Source organism: Plectropomus leopardus, chromosome 22 (genome assembly GCF_026936395.1).
Source record: "Plectropomus leopardus strain MGB_pleo_1.0 chromosome 22, ASM2693639v1, whole genome shotgun sequence".
Taxonomy (NCBI): Eukaryota; Metazoa; Chordata; class Actinopteri; order Perciformes; family Serranidae; genus Plectropomus; species Plectropomus leopardus.
Genome location: NC_142197.1, coordinates 10,574,011 through 10,596,639, shown reverse-complemented (window position 1 = coordinate 10,596,639; position 22,629 = coordinate 10,574,011). Strand labels below are relative to the sequence as shown.

Here is a 22,629-nt window from a genome sequence, read left to right as displayed (position 1 = left end):
AAGTCAGAGGCACCAGTGTCAACATTTAATAGGTACCTGAGCGTAAGAGAGAGAGGAAGTCTTGTTCTAACACTTATTTATTTAGCTTTTGTATTGATATCTGTTTGAATTCTGCAAGCGACAATGTGGAACAATGACAAAATCGAATATATGGACACATCGGAAACCCCGTTATACTGGTATTACCTGGCTGACTGTGGAAGGTGGCACAGATTTGAGGTAAATTTTGGATACTTCTTTTGATCACAGTCTATAGATCGTATTTTTTCTCTTATAAAAATGCAGGTTATATAGAGCAGAATGTCCGAGGTACAGCTAAACTTTAGTTACTTTTTGTCCACCCTGCAGGATGACCCTGATAACCCCCTGAGGAGTGAGGATGTTGAAAAATATTACCAAAGAAACTCAAAAGCGGTGATAAATTCATCTTCATCCAACTGTCACAGCAGGATCGATTTCTCAGGTGTCTGACAGCATTCATTTGCTCGCATTAAGTCCTCATTTATCTATAAACAACTTCATTGACATGATTCCTGTGTTCTTACACAGCAATGGTTCACACTGACATGAGCACAGGAGGGCGAAGACAAATCCGACGGGGCTACATTGAGAGAAGGTGAAGTTTAAAGTTATTAATATAAATGTTTTACTTACACAATAGTCAGTAATGTTAGATCATAAGTATGGTTTCTTTCTAAATGAAAGTGAAACTCTCGGCACAATGGAAACTAGTTTCTGTTTCCTCCCACAGCTGCTCCTGCTTCAACGCTCATCCTGTATTCTGGGAAAAGGTTGATCCTATTTGTCCATATCAGGTGAATAGACAAAAATGTACTGAAAGCTGCGTATAGTCCCAGTGATATGTGTCAAATTTGAGATGATGTATTTATTTTTTAATAAGAGCAATAAGAGCTTTTTTATTGAGGTGACCAAAGAGGGGCACTGATTTATGCAGGGGTTTCAGGAAGTACGAACGCAACTGCAGGCACGTGCGTTTGCATTGCTTTAATTTACTATGTTTTGTCTCCACAACCCATACCTACTTTAATTACAAACATTGCAATGTCTTACATTCCTGTTTACAGTTTAGTTTAAAAGATAAATACCCCTACCAGTCACAATACAACACAGTGACACCACACAAATATCAAATAAAGCTTCTATATTTTATTAAAGAAATTGTTCCTCCAAAAGCAAGTAGTGCAGTAGTAAATATAAAGTGACAACAACATTAAAGTGCAAAAATATCTAAATAAATAAGCCTGTGAGAACAGTTTTTTATATGTAAAATTAGTCAGGTCAGACACTGTTCTGGCACATTACTGCCTCTCAGGTTTACTTGTCAAACAGTGTAAACTGACTGGGCAGATGGCAATCATGGTCAGTGCCAATCAAATTTCAGGCTAGACTTTTAATATATCATGTTTCCTGCATTCATGTTTTGTGAGTTTTAAAGGCCTAATCCTTTTGTTTGTTAACCCTTACAATACATTGACTGTAAAGAGGAGATCAATATTCAGTATTAGCCTCTGTTTTCAGGGTTTAAAACTTTTTTCCCCTGCAATAATCCAAAATACAGTGCAATAAAACACTGGATTTTTGTTGAGGGAACCAGGGCAATGTTAACTCCTGAGTCAGCCTATGAAAAATTGTTATCCCAGCATCGATATACTTTGTAGAGAATATTGCCATGTGAATAGCTAATTTTTGACCAAAAAAAGGTAAATATTGTTACTATCAGTATGTGTGTTGAAGAGAAAATCAGACACAGCCATGGGATTCAAACACGACGATTCATGCATCCTTTAATGTTTGTTTTTTAATATTTATTTTGATATTTTGCAGTTAATCCCTCTGAGTGAATTCACCCAAGAGTATCAGACTGTTGCAGATTACGTGAAGACAGACGGGCTGTTGGACAAATCCATTGTTTCAATCAGCAGGATACAGAATTTGGATCTATGGGAAATCTACTGTCTGTAAGTAGGTCTTTTAGTTTGTCTCTCTTTGTTACCTTTATCATTTCCCACCTGTGTTATTAAAAAGCTGCTCTTTTTTGTGCCAAAGGAAAAAGAAGCAGTTAATGAGAATTCAAGGGGTCAAAGAAATTCAAGAGAGAAGACTCTTTCACGGGACAAATATGGAAAATGTTGACAGCATTTGCAAGTATAACTTTGATTTACGACTAGCTGGACAAGGTGTGTATGGCCAAGGTAAGTTAAATGAGAGTAGAAACTGTATATGCAACAATGTATAAAATATACATAACTGTAAATGTCGGTATGACTGATGTGAGTTTTTTTTTTTTAGGAATTTATTTTGCAATGCATGCAGCATACGCTGACCGATACAGCATGCACAGCATGGATCCACTGCTGCTGTACGGTGGGGAAACACGAAGTGCACCAGTTGAATTCACTAAAATAATATTTTTGGCTCGGGTGATGATCGGAAAGTCAACTGTTGGACAAATGTATTTCCGAAAACCTGATGATGGAAGCTCTGAAAACATTCACCACAGCTGTGTGGATGACATGAAAAATCCCAAGATTTTTGTTATATTTGATCCAAATCAAATATATCCAGAGTATTTGATTCAGTACAGATGAAGTCAGGAGAAAACCATGAGCATGTGCAATATCAACTTATTTACTATTTTTCCAGCATACTGTAGCTTTTGATTGCTTTAAAGATACTTTTTAAACATTAAACACTGGAAAAGGGAACTAGAATCTATATCTATATAAAAGAAAGCAATGTTTGCATAACATTTTTTGGGGAAAAAAAAAGAAATAGTCCTACAAATACTACTAGTGTAGTAATTTAAAATAGAGTTCTTAAAATGCATTATTGCAGGTTGATTTTTTTTTTGTGCATGTGTTCAGATAACATTTATAACCTCATAGCAGCTTTATTTTTGTAGCTTTAAAAAGGGGAGCCTAATAAATAAAATTTAAATCAGAACCAAACAGAAAATCTGCATGTGTTTGTTTCTGTTCATCTGTATTATGACTGTGACTGATAAACTAACTGTGGTTTCAATTCTGGTTCCACTTTCTCATTTTATTCCAGTCAGACTGTTAAAATTAAAATTTGCAAGTGTAGACTTGTTCACAGCATACACTATTACCTAACTTTTCACAAGCACTTTTAGCAGAAGCAAGGAAATCGAAACGTAACTTATGTAACTTATGTCAGTGATGTCGAAACAGGTGTCATCCTTTCACAATGAGAACAAATGGGCCACACCTGTGCTGACATCACAGGTTGCGGTGTGTTCCTTGTGATCTTTTTTTTCCATTTCCCTCCCTACTGACAAGAAATTTCATTGAAATTAACAATAATATATGGAGCATTTTTAGATATATCAGACTAGAAGCCTATTTGTTCACCACAGGCCTGTTTTTTTTCCAAAATTGTTTCATTCACCTCCTCCATATCTTCCATATCTTGAAATGGAGCCAGCTGTACTAAATGGAAATTGTCAGCAGAGGTCGCTGTTGACAGACGCAATATTTTAAGAGCTAGAAGTTGAAGCATGGATGCATTATAAGTAAGTCCTGGCACAGATCAGGACCTGCTGGTACACATTATGTTAGTGGTTTTTAATGGCATGTTTTTTGTCATTAATTCTGCACAAAACTCCTTCAGAGTGAGTCAGCAGTCCTCTCCCATCGTCATTACTCTCAGTGACCCAAGGCCAGGATTCAGATATAATATAATATGGATGTTTACCATGTGCACATTTATTAAATTTCCCTATATTAAATATATCTACATGTAGGGGCCATGAATTAATCTAGAAAGGAGGGAGTTTTGTAACATTAATATTGAGTTGGGATGATTTATATTTTGGTATTGTTACATGTTTTTTTGTCAGCGTTTTGGGATATTATTATTTGTTAGTTCCATGATGACGGTTATTGGGACGCTGGTATGGGTGGTGATATCGCTATAGTACACATGAAGAAAAACTATATATACATATATGTGAAAATTATACATTAAACCTATGAGACATTTGGATAGTTTTATGTATTGATAGTCCAGCCTATACAAATATGTATATTTATGTATGTATTATACAAATATTGCCATGTAAGGGTGCTGTTTCTGCATTCTCATAGTGCATGCAGTTTCTCCTGTTTTCAAGAGTGCTTTTGTTTCCACATGTATCCAGTTCACACCATGTCTCCTGTTTTTGAGCATGCAGTGTTTGTTCGTGCACCTACTGCGTGCAGTTTCTCCTGTTTTTGAGTGGATGCTCAAGGAGCATGCTTCTAGCACTTTTCGCGTTTGTGAGTAGGGATTGTCCCCTTGTAGTACTGGTGCGTGCATTTTTCTCCTGTTTTTTAAGCTTGCAGATGTTTTGCATGCTCTTGCTGCATGTAGTCTCTTCAGTTTATTGAGCATGCTATTATTCCCGCATGCTGTGTCTTCATGGTAGTGGGTGTAGTTTCTCATGTTTTTGACCAGGCACTGTTTCTGTGTGCTTCCAGGGCGTAGTTTTCAGACTGCAGTAAGTTGAGGGATCAAGTACTGCCTTCCTAAAAGGGGCAGGCGACATGTCCTCTGTGTCTCCCCTGTAACTTTCGCCCCTGTTCTCTGCCCTTGTCCATGTGCATGGATGATAAATGTCTTTGTAACAAACACAACCTTTAGTCAAGAGATGTGTTTGTATGCCCGACTGTTTAATGAAACCACATCTAACGCCCCTGAAATTGACTTCACTGAAACACCAAGACATAATGGCACCAGCCATATGCTCCCACTACTCCCATATGCACGCCATGCAGGCGCGGTATCGCGCAGTGGGAGGAAATCTTTCATGTGTCATGGGCCTTGCCTGACTTCCTTCCCTATTTTGCAGTTTTAGTGGTTTACTTTGACACGTAGGCCCAGGTGTTGATCCTGCTGTCTGAAGTCATGTCTGCCGGATATGGAACACATGTCGCCATCAAGTGCTAATAACTCTCATTTTCTGAAAGACAAAGGCAGCTCACAGTTAATTGGTAGTTAGGTATAAAGAATAGACAGAAAACCAGCTGTAATTAGACACAGTGGTTTGCCTGTATTGTTTCGCTAAATAAGACTGATTTACTCTCCTGGAACAGAGGATCCCACAGACAATTTGGCCCCTTGGCACCAACTCCCAGCAATGTTTTCAACCCAAAAGATAGGAAGAAGAAGTTGTCACTGTGCTTCCTTATTGAACATCAAGCTAGTGTGACTGGAGAATGGTAATGTGCTTCATCCATGTTGACAGTGTAAGCAAGGTTTAGGTTAAGATTACTTGTTTCTTCATCCATTGCATCTGTTTTTTGAGGTATGCCAGCCATCTCACATTCAGCTTGTCAAATAATGAAGCTTTATTTTATTCATTTATTTTTTTTGTTGAGCGTAAATTGACAGGCCATCCCAAATAAACGCAGGAGGATACTTACCGCATCATATCTAGACATGTAGGTCCACTGGCAAAGCAGCAGTATTTGTGCTGGGTATGCCCTAAATTCATTTTATTTGATGCTGCGTTCGAGTGCTGTTTTAATCCTACAAAATGAAAAAATGCAGGTGTTCTCGAAGAAAAGGTTCAGCACATGGAGGTTGAAAAAACACTGGTGAAGACCTTAGGATCAAAATCAGTCTGTGTTTTAGGTGTTTTAATGCAATTAAACGAATGAAAGCTTCTTAACTTAATTCAAGTTTTTTTCCTCCAGTTTATTTATTCTGTACTGAATATTAATGTACTCCTTGCGTAATTTAATCAAATACACTAACTTATTATCTTGTAGAATCAAGTCCACACCATCTGAGGATGCAATATTTCATTATAACATTAGAAAGACTACGAAAACACATAACACTACCATTCAAAAATCCAAAGTGACACGCACACACTCGCACATAGACTCAGTAATTATTTCATTATTTCATCACTTTTTTGGACTTAAATATTCACACATGAATTTAATTTGTAACAAATAAAAAAAAAAACATGCCCTATCCTTTATTTTTTATTTGTTTATTTTGGCTCATCATTGTATGGAACCACATGTGTGTGTGGCTGTTTACTGTGTTGGAGGTTTTTGGAGATGGAGCTGCTTCCTCTGCAGAGCCAGGCCATCATCTCTCTGTAAACCATCCGAGATGATTTAATTGGTCCTGTGGGTGAGATGGGTAGATTCAGCGATGACTCCAGCAGATGGTGTTTGAAAATAAGGTTGTTTCTATGCATAACAAATACACACTTGATTCAGTGGTCTTATTATTACATAACAAAATATGTCCTCGCTGATTTATGCTAACTTCTGAAATGTTTGAAACTGGGGCTTTGAGTTCCTGCAAGTCAATGAGTCGAGTTTGATATCTTCTTAAATATTTACGTCTTGGTGTGCTCAAAGCCTGGCATGTGATTAGTGGAAACTCTTTGAAGTCTGCATGATCAGATGATATCAACATGTTGAGTTTGTGAGACGACCAAGTCTAATTAGTGGCTCCTCTCCGAGAGCTCTGTGTGTGTGTGTTGTCATTTAGAGAGTGAGCGTGGCACTATTCTTTTCTGTCTCTTATAAAACCCAGACAAGGTAACGACACTGAAGAGAAATCTAAAAAATATTTCTTAGTTATTAAACATCTAAACACGTCAAACACACTGAACTACATTTTGGAATCTCAATTTAATGCAAACTAGTTAAGAAGACAATTCAGTCACTGCTACACTCACACAAAGTATCCTCACAGTGTGTTTGATTATAAGACCAGCTGTTGAAAATGGTTAAATATAACGGATTAATTTATTCATATTTATCTGTGACTGATACATGCCTAATAGGGTCTGAGATCTAACTGAGCCACAAACATCATTTTTTAGAATAACTTACATAATTTCTTTGTCTGTTGTTAAGTATGACAAATATTGAAGTTTAACTTTTCAATCTGGACCATATTTTCCTACGATTTTGTGTCTAAATAACTAATGGGAACAACATTTTTTTAAAATGGGTCCATTATTAACTGAGACGGCTGCAGCTGTGCCGCTGTGAAATGAAGCTGCAGTGTAATGCTATTGAGCAATTGCACAGTGTCAATTTACGTCCTCTGAAAGTGCTTTTTTTCCCACTTAGAGGGTCAATGTTATTCCAATGTGTTGCCAAAGCCACTAGATTCCATTTATATAAACTGTTATTTTATCACAGTGAAACACACTTTATTTTAAATCCACAGAAACACAATAATACTGATAAAAGCCATCTTGGTCGGTGTTTTCATTTATCCACCAATAACCATCTCTAGTTTGGTTGAAATGAACCCTCATGGCACCAAGTTTGATGTGAAAATATGCTGGCTCTATGCAAGCTAAAATGAGTGATTATTTAAGTGAAATCTGGTGTGTTTGGTGAGTGTGACTTGGGGCTGTTTCTCATTTAAAAAAAGGATCGTACTCCCTAACAAAAAGCTTAATCCTCTGTAGGACCCTTTCCATAATGTTGTCAGACACTTAGAATAATAATCCAAGTCTTTTTTGTGACAAAAACAAGCACTTTTAAGTGAATGTGAAGTGACAATGCACAAATTCATTGCTGCTGGTTGCAGCAGTCTCAGTCAACACTGGACTTGTTGTTCCCATTAGTCACTTAGACACAGGAACTTGTGGAAAAACACCAAAGTCACTTCACATATTTCCAGATTTGGTTTAACAGCAGTGATTTATGGTCATTTTCATATTTTGACACTTTCATCAATTGTGCAAGCTCTGTTTGTGGCAAAGGGAAGTGTTACTGCTTTCTACATTTCAGGTTAAAAGGCCAAAAAAACTTAATTTCAGTCACTGGTGCTCTGCTGGTTTCTTATATCTTTCAACTAACTGCTGCTGCCAACTCTGTTCAGTTTCAAAATCTGCTGTAAGTGGAATCACTTGCTGCTCCCTCCTGCTGCTGCTCATGTAAAACAGACCTGTTTCACCGCAGACGTTTTATCTCGTCATGGCAGGAAAAGCACAGGTGCACTTAATAACGATAACGACGGCTCAGACCCCGGAGCTGGCTCCTGCAGCCATCGTTAGTGTTATCAATCACACCTGTGATTGACAGGTCAGAATGACTGCTGTAGAAAAGCTCTATTTAATCTACTGGCTTTCTGGCAAGAAATACAATTGTGTAACTTTTTACGAGTTAGACGAGGGAAGAATTCTGATTTCTCTGCTCCGACTGCTAATTTGTGATTCCTTTCATGTAGTCGTATCAGCTGTGTGTTACTAGTTTACTGCTTGTGTCGTCAGTAATGAGTTAATGTGAGGAGCTGCATTTTGGTGTCTGTTCATTTTTAATCATATGCTGCTACATACAGGGTACCCATTTTCATGGACACAATTTTCAAACTTTTTCATGATTTTTTTAAGGACCCAAAATAAAATTTCCATGACCCCTCTCAACATATAACACAAACAAAACTCCACAGTATACTTTACTCCAAATGATAAATATATATTCTTATAGAGAACCCCAGGAACAAGCCCTTAAACCTTAAAATCCGTTCAACACATGTGGTTCCCTCATGTCAAAAGGATTTGTCATGCTTGATTACTATAGTAGTGAAATATACATATATTGAGCTTTATGGTTTGTTTTAGCATATTTCATATTTGTTTCTTGCCTGTTTTAGTTTCTTCCAATAAGCTCACTGCAAACCTGAGTCTGAAATAGTTGGTGATATTGTATATTGGCTTTGGGGAAGCAAACAACTGCTGTCTCGCACACAGCACACTCACATGGGAAACTCTACGCTTTGACTTCGTCAGTCTCTGCTGTGAGAAGCAGATGGAGGTGTATGTGAGCAGGATTAAAGGCCAAATATCAGCTCTGTATTCACATAAATATACATGCGGGTTGGCGGACTGAATTTACATTGTTGAGAGGCGAAGACTTCTCCCGAGGACATCACACTGCTGACAGCAAAAGTCATGTTTTTATTATGGAAAAAAGATTCACTTTTCTTTACAAAACACAACACTTTTTTTGTAAGCTACACATTTTTCTATAATTTAACCAAACAATCACAATCATCGAAAAACAACTAACATCATTATTTAAGAAGCCCTCTCTGTGTCACAAAGCCGTTCTGTGACAGGAACTACAACCTGATGTCCCTGAGCAGAGAGGAAAAAATAACATTTAAAAAACAAAAAAAAAAACATTTTAATGTAATTGTCATGTTGCCGACTGTAGCCTGTCAATGTGGAGAAATCAGAGAGGGTGGGCTACTGTGACAGTGACGGCACAGTGTTGGCTTTTTCACATAAAACAACATGTATTAATAAATTAAGTTTGATCACATGAAATGATACATCTTTATTTGACACGAGAAACACGACACGTTTCAGTTCTTGCTTGGCACAAGAGGCGTTAAGACTCAGTTCAAGCTTTGGCACCGCTGTGGAGTTTTCTCATGTTCTCTTTTTCATTTTTACAGTCACAAGAATTTATAATGCACCAGGTGCAAACATTTTTCAGTGACTTGGACAACAGAGCGTGAATTAGATATGCATTATGCTTAAACCTGGTGTTTAATTGGTCGGAACAATTTACTACACAGCATTGTGTTTAGTGGGTGGTACCTGAAGATGCCATCGTACTGGCATGCTTTTCAATATTATATATTTACTGTGTTTAGAGTTCAAGGATTCAAGGTTTTAAATTGACTTTTTTAAACTCCACTTATTGTCACTCCAGTGACATTGTCAAACTGACGATGGACAGTTTAAAAAGAAAAAGGATCAACATTGATGCAGCAAAACCAGAGATATCTTCATCTTTTTATTCCGCAAATTCTTTTTTTTTTTCAAAACCTGGTGCCTACATTACCCATGATGCCACCCGACCGACGTCGGTCCAGACAGGTGTGTTGTGCTAGCAGCAGCTAGCCTCAAACAGAGATGAGGAGTGTGCTACAGAGGTCTCGTAATCTTGCTTCTTTCTAAATTTTTCTTTCTTATTCTTTTAAACGTAGTTTTCAGCTGATTCCCATGACATCACTTTTCTTGCTGTTGTCACACTGACCGTCCCACGGAGTCCGTTCAAACTAAAAAAAACTTTGTATGAAAACAAAACAAATCGTCAAATATTCATATTGAACTGCCAAATCTGATTTGACTTGCATAATTTTGAGTCGAATAAAGCCCTAGTAATTATAGCAGTGGGGTTTGCAGTTTTGGGTTGGGGGGAGAGGTTTGTGTTGACAGGTCGGGTCGGGTAGCGGAACAACTAAATTGGTCATAAGTGTAGCTGGTCTGGCAGGTGTGGTATTGCATGTTGCAGTGCCGGTTTGACAGCGGGTCTTGAAAATCAGATCCGTGCAGCTTCATTGTGCAGCTCCCTCTGCATCCACAAAGGTTTTAGGCTACGGTCATACATTAAAACGTACCTGTGGTACGCTTCTGTTCAGTGACAGCGAAAGGGGGAATAAAACATTTGCTTCTGGTGGCAGATCGTGGAATGGAGTTCAGCTTTGGTGAACTTCAAGCAAACCAATAGCAAACACATGTGTGGAGTAGACACTGATTGCTGCCGTGATTAACCAGTCGAAATCGTACGATTTTAGCCAAGAAAAATCCAAACTGCCCTCCAAGAGAGATACTGCCTGCCTGGCAGAAAGTCAGAAGACAGACAGGGAGAAAAAGAAAATGATATCAAGTTAGCTTTCAGTGTGTGTCAAATCCAGGACTGTCCACAATCAGAACGAATATAGCCTCGGCAGTCGATGATCACTCGCCCGCTGTCACTCATGTGTGACTATATTCTTATACAGCTTCTTTCACATATGCAGTTGTACTGTAGACTTTGACGCTTAAAAATGTTCCCATTTAGCATAAACCAGCTGACATTATTCATCCATCAGTGCCAAAACTTCAAAACCCATTCTGCAGAAATTATTCAATAGTTTTGCTACATTCTTCAAATTAAGTGCTTTAAAACATACCAAAGTTCTTAATGATAGTGAAATAATAATCCTTTGTCTCAACATTTTTTTTCTTTTTGCAGTTTAACTTTGCAGTTATTTGCCTTAGCTTTCAGTGCATCATTTAACATCTGAGCATTGCTTTCTAAAATTTAACAATAAAGGCGACATTATTTGTTTGAGCCACCATGCAGCACTGGTGGTGACGTATTATTGGGTACAACTCTTGAACCCTTGGAACCCAAACATGCCAAACTTCAAACTGTCCTCCATAAGATCCACAGGCCACGACTCTGCAGAATTTGTCCTTCCTGTCTTGTAGAGAGGGCTTTGAGCCTTCAGCGCTGTCCTGCTTCGTTCTCTGGAGGACACACTGCGTCATCATAATGGGAACAGCGCAGTGACTCTCTCAGTTCAAAGGTCGCTCCTCTGCATCCCGAGGCCACGCTTTAATCCTGAGTCCCTGCCTCTCCATGATGTTCCACAGCTTACGCAGGTTGGACTGAGTGATGACGTCATCGGGCTTGAGCTGGAGTGCACGCAGGTAGTTGGCCTCCGCTTCGGGAAGTTTCCCGTTCAGGTGAAGGATGGCACCGAGGTTCATCAGAGCAGCCGGGTACTAGGGGAGAGCAAGGACACCGTGGGGAGAGGAGAAATAGTGGTGGAAAATAATTATAGTGTGTTGTGAGGACTTACAGGATTACTGTATTTGTGGCAACTGTGTCAATCTTAAATTTATCTGTCTGGGCAAACTAATTTAAACTTGCCCTTCTTAGATCTATGTTTGACACAGACAGCTATGTGAAACATACATGCATTTTAGGAAGCTTGCCAGGTTTTTATGGACAGTGGATTAAGGCAAATGCTTTAGTGAAATTTGCTTAAGGCTTAGAAAATCAAATATGCATTAAATTAGCCCTAATGCAATCCCACGGCACAGATGCAGGCAAAGACAAGAGGGTGTCCTTTGATAGTAACACGGTGAACAAAAAGGTGTGTAACATTTAGAGGGATTTAGTAAAATCTAGCAATGAGGATAGCAGATTACCACCAGCTAAAACTTATTCTGGTAAGGGTTCCTTCAGTGTTCACTGTTTTTATCAGGAGCCAAATTATCTGCAGAGGTCTCTTCCTTTCCAAAATAATGGACAAGGTGATCAAAATCTGTAAAAACACTGAATAAGACAGGTTGTGTTTTTAAGATGTATTTATCATGGAGGGGCTGCTAACTATGGTAGCTGAAGCATAAATGCTAAAAATCGAAAGCACAAGGACACAAAAGGCCCAAGAGCCAGTGTTTGGTTTGCCCTGTGTGGGCTACTGTAGAGACATCGCCAGTATTTCAGCAAACTTTCCTTTTTTTCTGTTAAACTAACCATGTTTTATCATTCTGCGTCCCCTCTCTAAATTCAGAAGTTTTTGGGGGTAATGAATGCAGCGCATTGTTTTTCCTCAGCAGCAGTTTGTAGAGTTTGAGTCACAGGGTGCATAACTGCATAACTCATCTGTAGACGAGAACCTGCTTCCTATGTAGATATAAATGGGTCATTCTAGGGTAATAAAAACACTTCTTATCCTCAGGTGATTATACATGAAATAAAACATTCTCATTTACAATCCATTCTTAAAATGTATCCCCCTAAATCCTACAGAGTAGTATTTTTATGATGTAAATGAACAAACCCATCTAGAGGTGTCTTTCTGGAGTCCGCTTTAATAAAATACCATCTTTTGAGGTTGCAGAGTGAAACCATCTGGCCCTGAATAGTGTACCAGTCGTGGAAATCTACTAAATCCAGGTCATAGAAATGACTCTAAGAAAGTCATAACTAACAAACACACCCAAATCTCATCCTAAAAGTCATCGGCACCTCATCCCCCAGACCTGGCCTCCTTCCCAGGCCCGCGTCCTTGCTGCATGACATATGGTTAGCAACTTGGCAACTACTTCACAGATTTTCTCTCCCCAAACACAACTGTTCGCCTTTCTTAGCGCTGATATTTCACCCGTTTACATTCCACTTTTCAAGCAGTGTTAAAAGACGAGCCTTGGGATTGGGAGCTTGTTTTTCTCACCTAATGTAACAAATGAACGCTTACGGAACTGGAATATTTCAAGTAGTGGCCCCGGAAGACGCTGGAGAATTAATTAATTAAAGCAGTTTTACAGAGAGAGGAGCTACAGTGCAGTACTTTTTCAGTGGGTTTGTTTTTCTCACTGAGTGCAACAAATTTATGTATGAAGCTGTTATATTTCAAAGTGCTTCAGACCCTTGTTCTGCTTTTTGTACCGCTGAGGAACTCTGTGAGACGACGAGACACGCTAAGCTAGATAAATGAGGATCCCTTTTGCCATTTTAAACAATCGGGTGATATGCAATACACACAGACAGGGCTAAATCATTAGAAATGGAGCCTTGCTTGTGTTCTGTGTACAGGAAGGCAGACACAGAGCAGTTCAGTAAATCCCTTTTTGCCTTTCTTTTGACTGAAACAATTATTTCTGAAGCTGGGTTGGTCTTGCTGCAGTGATTAAATGGATATAAGCTCTTGACCTTCAGCAGGTTGGATATACAGTATTTTTCAGATACCATCTGCCTGTGATCTCCAGCTTTTGAGTGCACCCTGCCCTATGAGCTACAGTGAACCATTACTTAAAATCCCTTCCAGATAGTAGAATTATTGCCTCCTGGTTGTATGCTTCCACGAACCAGTCAAGTTGAAGTTTTAATCAATGTCTGTGAAAACATGGATGCTTGAGGAAGGGCCAGAAAAGCATTTTTGCAGACTTTTGACCTTTCTGACAGAAACTGTTACCACTTCATCATTTTATCCTTTTAGATATTAGAATAATTAGCATTTGAATTCTTGAGTTATGGCAAAAACCATGTTTTCTGAGTTCACAGTGACTTCAACCTTTGACATTGTTCACTGTTGACTCCAAGTGAATGTTTGTGCCAAATTTTAGGAAATTTCTCGAGGCTCTCTTGAAATAATACTTTAACAGGAATGAAACACATGTGACATATTCAAGGTCAACATGACCTTAATCTATGACCACTAAGATGTAGTCAGTTCATCTTTGAGTCCAACTGAAGGTTTGTGACAAAAAAAATACCTCAAGGTTTTCTTGAGATATTGAGTTCACAAGAACAAATAAGGTCACAATGACCTTGACCTTTGACTTATGACCACAAAAATCTATTCAGATCATCACTTAGTCCAAGTGGATGTTTTTGCCAAATTTGGAGAAAGTCCCTCAAAGCATTCTTGAGATATTGCGTTCACAAGAATGGGACAGAGGAACGAGTGGACAACTTGAAAATGTAATGGCCAAGGCTGTTGCCAGTGCAGATGCGTCTGCCTCGAATAATAATTTGTGTCCGATTTGTTATTTTCCAAGAAAAAAAGTTTAATTAAGTTGTTAACATTTTTAAAACTGCATGTGGTATTTGTACTTCTGTGAAAAATCCAAAATCTACGAATATGCACATACTGTCGCTGCTGCACTTGCTTTTACCATGGTACCCTCAGATATGACTAATTATCCAAGTGTGAAATATTAAGGATTACAACTTTAAACAAGCAAAATACATAATCCAATATTAGCGAATTATATCATGGTTTTTAAGTTGCAGGGACCAAGGGACACATACTGCAACCTACATATTTTCGGAATTAGGCTCACCATTTTCCACAGCCAGTGAATATAGCATTCTGCTCGCAGTACAGCGTGATATTTGTGATGAAACTCTATCTGTGTGGTATAAATAAACCTTTTCAGTGTACTTGTGTGCTGTATGAAAAAACACTTCTTGCACTTTTCTCTGGAGGCACAATCTTTGACTTTCTTAACACGTATTGCCAGAGCTGAATCTTTCATGACCTGAGAGCTACTGGATTAGGCTGATATTTGAGAGACTGTCATTTACTAAGCAGACGTGTGCAGGGAAAATGTCAAAGACAAGAGGCGCTTTACTTGTGACAAATGACAAGAGACGCCCTCAGCGTGTCTGAATCTGCACATGAATGCTTCCTGACTATGAATTATGATGACTGTGACTTGCAGGTAGCTCATTTTTTACAGGATAAAATATGAACACAGTAAGATGGACAGCCAGTAGCCTTTTCTTCTCCTCTATGGTTTATAGGGTTTAAGGCTTAAACAGGAGACCTTATCTAAAAAGGGGCAGATGCTTTAAAGTAGTGATTCTCAGAGTAGCTCAACTAATAAAAACGTAAAAGCATGATTTTTGGTAAGAGCCGACAATTTTGAAGAGTGTGAAGCAATGTTTTCAACTTATGCTTTGACGAAAGGTGTCAGTCGCATATTTAATTTATTAAACATACATTAATTTATTGATCCACTCTCAGTTGGTCTGTGAGTGGCAGATTCCCGTCTCTTGCTTCAGAGAGCTAGGAAACGAAATCAATTCATTGAATAACTACAAACACAATATATTTCTTCCTGTGGATCTGGCATCCACTACAACTGCTGTGGTTCAGTAAATATCTGCTATCAGACAGCCTGCCGACAGCAGTTTTTGGTTTCTGCATTTAACAACAGTGAAATTATATTAAAAAACTGTTTACAAACCCTCACACAACTTGTGCAGTATAATCCAAGTCACATTTCTCCAGTTGTATGCTCAGTAGTTCAAAAACATATGAATTTTAGTGAAAAAGTTAACTATTTAAAACTGAATTAAAGTTAAACTCATCTATGCTCTCTTCAATGCCAGACTCCATTGAACATGTGAGCTGCTGGTCTACAACTGTGTTTGTTGTTTTTAAGAGTTAGTTTGGATTCACCAAAGTCAAACAATAGCAAAAACAAACTGATCGAGGGAGGGATAGACTGGCAGCTCCCATGTTCAAAGGTTTAAGCAAAAATGAATAAAATTGGAAGTATTGCACGTACAGCTGGGTGAATGAAACTTGGATTCTACTGCACAAGTCTGAGGGTTTGTAAATGGAGGTTTTTATATAGTTTTGCTGCTGTTTAACACGAACCCCCGTGATTTCAGTTCATAAAGAACTTTCTCAGTTTTTGGATTCTTCTTTCACTGGAGGCATGCAAGAAAAAAGAAAGGCGTCTTCCTGACTACAGCATAAAATGGAATGAGTATTTTTTGAAATTGCATTCAGTTTAATTTCAATTCAACTGAATACATTTGGAGTATCAGGACTGGAGTCGATGAAGGGGTGCTTGAGTTCATGTGACAGCGCTGTGGGGAAACGCTGCTGTAAAGGGCGGGGCATTGTAACACTAGTTACCTCAGTGAAGGGCATGAAGATGAAAGTCTAACGCTCTCTACTGACTGAAGTGGCAACATAATTCATAAAGCATACTAACATGACAAATGACTGCAGGAAGCTCCTTCTAGGTCGTCTGAAAACACAGGAAGTTAAGTTACCCCTTCCAGGCCAGTCCACGCACCCTTTTCCTTTGAAGTGACTGATTAATATGTGGCAGAAACAGCATATAATAGCCTCCAAACCTTCTCAACCGCATGTGCTGACATCGAGAGACACGATATCCCTCAAGGCTTTGTCTGTTAAACTATACTGTGATGATCGAGTATTTACTCAGAAGCTGAATGTGTGAGTTCAATAACAGCCGACGGTAACCACTAAACTCTTCTCTCTTTGGGATTTTTATGTTTGCATAAGCACATTGAAGCTGCAGATCTCTGCCATGAACAGGACACAGTTTCCATTTTATATTCTCTGTTTGCCAGGAACAACAGCACTCTAATATAGTGTCAGAATGATGGGTAACACGTAGCGTGTTGTAAATTGAATTTACGGTGCAGGCGTGTGTGTGCATTTCCATGATAAGTGCTAACAGGCCCACCAGTCCAGGTACTTACATCTGGTCTGAGGCTGGCTGCACGCTCATACTGCCTCTCTGCTGCCTCATTAAGACTGGCCTGTCTGAAGAGAACAAGAACAGAGAAAAACAAAGAGTAAGACTGTGACATATCACTGTTTATATTAATAATATTGTACCAATACAAATGACTGATAATTGTATTCATTCATAATTGTACAGCTAATCATATGAGTGAATGTAAATTGCTTCAGTGGTGATTTTATTGCAAAATTTTCATTTCAATAGTCAGATTTGTTGCACGTTGAAAGGAGTAGATTATTTTTGTGGGAGTTACTGAATATTGAGCAATTTGAGCACCACAAGCCGAGTGACATCTAGTTTCATTATAGAGGAGAGAAGGCAGACATCTCGACGGCAGATATCTGCAACACTTGTCAACTCACATCAAAACAATCTAAACTGATAAATAGCAGTACAGGTAGGAGAAAAAAAATGTATTATTGGGTGCATATTCCTGTTAGCATCAGCAGATATTCAGATATATCACAGAAATGTTTTTTCCCTTACGATTTTGGCTTTTTAACCTCATAAATTCATCTTGGGATCCTTTGAAGGGGTCCCGATCTCCGGGTTGGGAAAGCTTTCAACTCTGTTTTTTTTTTCCTTCTCCCAAAATTGGCTTGATTTACCAAAACACATGTAGAGAACAGAATAAGCAACTCAAAAAGAAATTATTAAAATTAGCAAATTTGTTGGAAAAAAGATAAGAGAATGACCAGAAAAATAGCAAAAAATAAATGTAAATAAATAAAATAAAAATGAGGAAATGGACTGAAATTAAGTGCTGATGTACAAACACATACACATATTTCTGTAACATAATTTTAAATATAAAATTATAATCATGAAAAACTTTTTCTGGACATTTTCCTCAATTTGGTAAACCCCAAAACATCTCTAATATTTTTTTCTCTCCCCTTTAAAATAACCAACACATTTTCAGGTCATTTTCTCATTACCTTTCCCTATTTTTTCTCACTTTGCAGGGGAATCTCTTGCCAAGTTACTCATTGCAATTGTTTTTAGGAAAAAGTTTTTCCCCAGGTTTCAAAGGTTTCCATGTGAACACAACACAAGAAAACTGATGTTGACCCAGTTTTCAAATGGTTAATTAACAGAAAAGGAAAATAACATAATTTTGTACGTTGCCTTTAGTGTGTAATCACTTGGCTCCCAGTAAACACCTTTACCTCTGAACAATAAACTCTGAGGGAATTCTGACTGGGAGTTCACGCTTGGCACGTGGAAGAAGTTTTAGCTGTTTGCAATCTGCAATCCTCATCGCATGATACTACTAAATCCTACACTGTCTCTTTAAAGCCCAACATTCAAATCTTTATTGACTCTCCAGCACTTGACCAAACCAAACAAAGACCAAGGAAGCACGCTATATGATGATGCTGATACAACAGTCAGTTATGAACTCCAGTGAACCTCGATAAAGTGTTGCATATTTTACTTGAGTCACACTCATAAATATTAATTACCATGTCGGGAAAGGATGGTTTCCTTGACTTTATTAACTTTGGCACAGCAAAGTCCGGTTTCATGTACTCTTTGGATAAAATCGTACGTATGGAGGAGATTAACTGTTGCCATTTTATGAACCTAGCTATAACATGGAAGAGAGGGCTGTGTCATGCAGTGTTTCTGGCATTATAAAAACATCCACTGCTCTTCATGTGATAAATGAGAAGGAAGGCATAAAGGAAAGTGAGTTAATCATCATCTTAAAGTAACAGAGCAAATCAAAGCCCCAACACATTATCACAGTTATTACATAGTTTAGAAATTAATCAGCTGCACAGATCATTGTTTCCTCATAATTTTATTAGCAAACTCAACATTGCTGCAGTTGAGGAAGGATCTGTACCATCCGCTGGCTATTATGTGACAATATGGACTCATTAGTTTATTCAGTCTCTGAATACTAAAAAGTCCATGTTTTGCATTTGATGAGGAACACCTTTGTCTGCAGGAACAACGTGTGACATAAATTTGGCATTAACTACTGTTAGAAATGTATTACAAATTGTCCTTAAGCATTTGGTATCTGCAGAGTAAAAAGTTTAGATGTGAAACTATTGTTAATAAGTAATAATAATCCTGGGGAAGTTGATCATTTGCCAAGGGAGCAGTGTTTAGGGTTTTGTGGCATCTAGCGATGAAGACTAAAGATTGCAACCAGCTGAAACTTCTCCTGTGTGTCGAGCGTGAACTCCCAGTTAGATTTTCTTCAGTGTTTGCTGAAGTATCTGCTTTCGGAGAAATCACATACCAGATAACCAATAACAGCGGATTGCTTCAATGACATGAAGGGCGAGATCAACCAAAGCATTTAATACTTTGAAAGCAGACGCCTTTCATGTAAACCTTTGAACTCTGAGGAAATTGGCGTGATTTCTTTGAAAATGTGGGAAAAGAGGCAATTAGTAACTTGGTAAGAAATGTTTCACGAATTGCAAGAGAGAAAAAATTTTAATAATTTTTAGAAAGATAGGAAAAAATGTCTAGAAAAAATTGGAGGAAAACAATATTAATCTTACAGAATTCTTATAATTTGTCTCTTGTTTTTATTTTTACTTTTTAAAATTTATTTTGTTCTTTTTGTTTGTGCATTTGTGTGGGGTTTTTTTACTTACTAATTTTGAGGCAATTTTCTTGTACTTTTAAAAAATTATTTCCGATTTTTATTTGTTTTTCTCTTTCTTTGCTCATTGCCTTCTTCTCATGTTTTTTGAGAGAAATAAAGCCAATCTGCTCAGGTTTCAAAAGGTTAAAGAAAAACCTTCCGTCAAACTGGATTATCGGGTCATTTTTTTAATCCTGGTTTTTCTCAGTCAATATTTGCAGCTCACCTTTATAATCAGTGGAGATGTTTTAAATCTAGCTAATGACAGGCATGTGTCACATTTGTTAAATCTTAATCCTAATTGATGTGGATTTATGTCACAGTCACTCTCAGCTGAAAATAACCAGTTAAATAACCAGAATACGGCAAAATGATCTGTCATTTAGATTTACTCTTTCATTTCCAAAAGCAACCCTTAGCCAAACCCAGAGACTTTCAACTTTTTACAAATCCTCTGTGGTGTTGCACTTAGATGGATGCTTGAGAGCAGTAATGACTTTCCCAGATATGTAGAGCAAAAAGGAATGAAGGCACATCGCTCCAATATTTCCTTGGGTTGCAGGGAATAGAATTTGCAGTCCCTTTTGACACGTTTTAAGACTTACACGCTGTCTGTGCACGTGCTTGCCAAACTTTGAGGGAAAAATTCTCCAATGGCTTTTTTACAAGCCTTGGACCGAAACATCACTATGATGGACCGAGACTGCACTGCTGTTTATATATGTAATACATAATAGCTTTTATGGCAGCTATTTCCATAGAGAGGACATTTACTATTCTATAACACTGGTATAATTTATATTTCGAAAATGATTGTTAAATGGCAGTGGTAAAGAATAAACCCACAAATGGTGAAGCGGCACAGCAGCAAACTCTGTAAATACAGGAGTTCAAAAACCTCAACATTTCTTGACATGTACAGTCGCTCAATTTTCTGTTCTGTATGCTTTTTCAAGAAGGGAAACTCCACTCGCAAGTTGTTGTATGTCGGCGGTTTAGCAAACCTGAGCATGTGAGCAGCACTGAAGACCACATCAAACTCTGAGCTGTCCAGCTCCGCAGCTCTCTCTGCCATCTCCGCCGCCTCGCCAAGACGAGACTGCTCCAACAGAAACTGACCTGGAAAGATGGGCAGACAGAGGAGGTGCACTTATTTCTAAAGGGTAGGAAAAGTTCTGTTTAGTGCTCTTTTAGCCGTGCTAATGGTATGGCGTCATGGATGGTAACGTCGTTGGCCGGTCGGTCAACCATTTTGGTCCAGACTCGACCACTACTGGATGAATTACGATGCATTATATATTGATGTTCCTCCAAGGATAAACCCAAATGGCAATCCCTGACTTTTATTCTAGGGCCACCAGGAGGTTGACATTTTTGGTTTTTCATAAACTATACTGACAACTATCAGATAAACTTTGGCTCCATATTCAAGACCTGCAGGTTGTTGCTTGATTCCAACAGGATTGTCACCACGGAGTTTGATAATGTAATTACTTTACCTTTAAGACCTCCAGCAGGTCATAGTTTTCACTAAAACCAGTATTATCCACCATCTCCTGGATTGCTATAGCATGTTTTACAGATATTTAAATTCCTACATGATAAATGACCATGACTTTGGTGATTCCCTGACTTTCCCTCTAATACCATCAGGAGGTAGACAACTTTGGTATTATTTAATTGTTGACAACTGTTAAATATCTGCACTAAATTTCACAGCAGCTCATGCGTGGCCCCCTCTTGATGAACCACAATATCTAATGGATTCCCTGAACTTTCATCTAGCGCCATCATTAGGTCAAAATACACTGATCAGCAAATGTCAGCATGCTTACATGCCAAACTAAGACGGTAAACATGGCAAACAATATAGTGGCAAAAAAAACATTAGCATTGTGAGCAAACTGATAGAAGTGGTATAAGGGGCCAGGAAAGACTGAGGAATGCTTGCAGTGAAGCTCCATCAGACAAAGATGGAGATGGGTGGCGAGACAAAGAAAGATGAATGGAGGCAGTGAAAGATAAGAGTGCCACAGGAAATGCAACAAGGAGGCAGAGACAGCGGGAGAAAAGTGAGACGGTGAAAGGATTGTTGTTTTGCTCAGCTCAGTGGCGTTTGAGAACACAGATGAGACAGAGGTATTTCATGCGTTTTCCTGTGGGAGTCTGGCCACCTGGCGCGGCACCCACAAGTGCCTGCCTCAGCGGCTATAAATTAACTGCCGAGCTCAGCCGCAGATGTTACTAAATGTAGGAAGAGGGGGATGTGGGGAGGCTTCATTGAGGTGTTGACTTTTCTTGTGCTGAACTGCATTCCAAAAACATGCCATTAGACACCAAGCAGACTGTTTAGAAGTGGGTCATATGAGGGACAGTTTGCAGTAAAATGAGTTACTGTGAACAATGGCAGGAAAGGGGGGCGCTGTCTTAGCTATCACCCTCTGTGTCCTTGCTTCCTTGTGCTCTCTCATATGTGTGTTTCCGTGTTGCATCCGCTGTCTTAAAATGTGGACAGATACCATCACTCCTTGCACACTCACACCTGGAGCTCATCCAGTAAACCCAGGAGAGCCAAAGCAGCCAGATTTGAGATAACTGAGGGGACCGGCCCAAATAAACATCACCTATAGCAAGAAGCTACAAGATAACATTGGAAAAAAGAAAATATCCAGATAGGCAGAGAGGGAGAAAAAGAGTGTAAGGGGAAACAGCTTGGTCCAAAGACAGCAATGCACCGCTCGCTGGGGAGCAAACTAAACCCGAACCTCGAGATATCCAGCGCAGAGAAAGCAACAGGAGGAACGGAGAGAGATAAGGAAGAGGAGAAAGGGACAACGCACAATAGTGCTTTCAGGACAGATTTCATTTCCTACGAATATCCTGAAGATAGCGACACGGAGCAGCGGGGTGCCTGTTTCTGCAAGCTGATATGAAACTGCATTAACAGCAGCACAGGCGGAAAGTGGTATCATGTTTTACTCTCTGTAACAAATGGTAAACAGTGTACTCTGATCCTGTCTCCTCACTCAGCTAAACACGGCATACATGGCTGTTTGTATGTGTGTTTGCACCATCTGCAGCACCTCAAACTGCTCCAGCAGCACTGATACCAAGAGTAAATGACAGTGCATTTCCATAAATCTCTTAC

General features: G+C 38.8%; 2 protein-coding genes across 2 annotated transcripts in view; one reads left to right on the top strand and one right to left on the bottom strand.

The window, feature by feature from the left end:
- The first annotated feature begins 4 nt into the window (after positions 1–4).
- Positions 5–2,964, top strand: LOC121961078 (protein mono-ADP-ribosyltransferase PARP11). The gene is made up of 7 exons (XM_042510928.2): positions 5–219; positions 349–463; positions 550–616; positions 752–815; positions 1,846–1,979; positions 2,068–2,213; positions 2,311–2,964. The coding sequence occupies exons 1-7, from the start codon at positions 124–126 to the stop codon at positions 2,607–2,609; spliced, it is 921 nt and encodes a 306-aa protein (XP_042366862.2). The 5' UTR covers positions 5–123; the 3' UTR covers positions 2,610–2,964.
- Positions 2,965–8,945: 5,981 nt separating this feature from the next.
- tmtc2a (transmembrane O-mannosyltransferase targeting cadherins 2a) overlaps positions 8,946–22,629 on the bottom strand; it is a 73,042-nt gene continuing 59,358 nt past the window's right edge. Inside the window, exons 10-12 of the mRNA XM_042511279.2 lie at positions 20,486–20,600; positions 16,827–16,890; positions 8,946–11,572 (exon numbers count right to left, since the gene is read on the bottom strand). Coding sequence (XP_042367213.2) covers positions 11,363–11,572; positions 16,827–16,890; positions 20,486–20,600 — 389 coding nt within the window. The 3' untranslated portion in view covers positions 8,946–11,362. The remainder of the gene's footprint in view (positions 11,573–16,826; positions 16,891–20,485; positions 20,601–22,629) is intronic.

Excerpts from the sequence above, each read along its gene's own strand:
- LOC121961078 (XM_042510928.2), top strand. The coding sequence starts at position 124 with ATGTGGAACAATGACAAAATCGAATATATGGACACATCGGAAACCCCG. Across the intron at positions 464-549 it reads CAGCAGGATCGATTTCTCAG|CAATGGTTCACACTGACATG; the intron begins GTGTCTGACAGC and ends GTTCTTACACAG. Across the intron at positions 816-1,845 it reads ATCCTATTTGTCCATATCAG|TTAATCCCTCTGAGTGAATT; the intron begins GTGAATAGACAA and ends GATATTTTGCAG.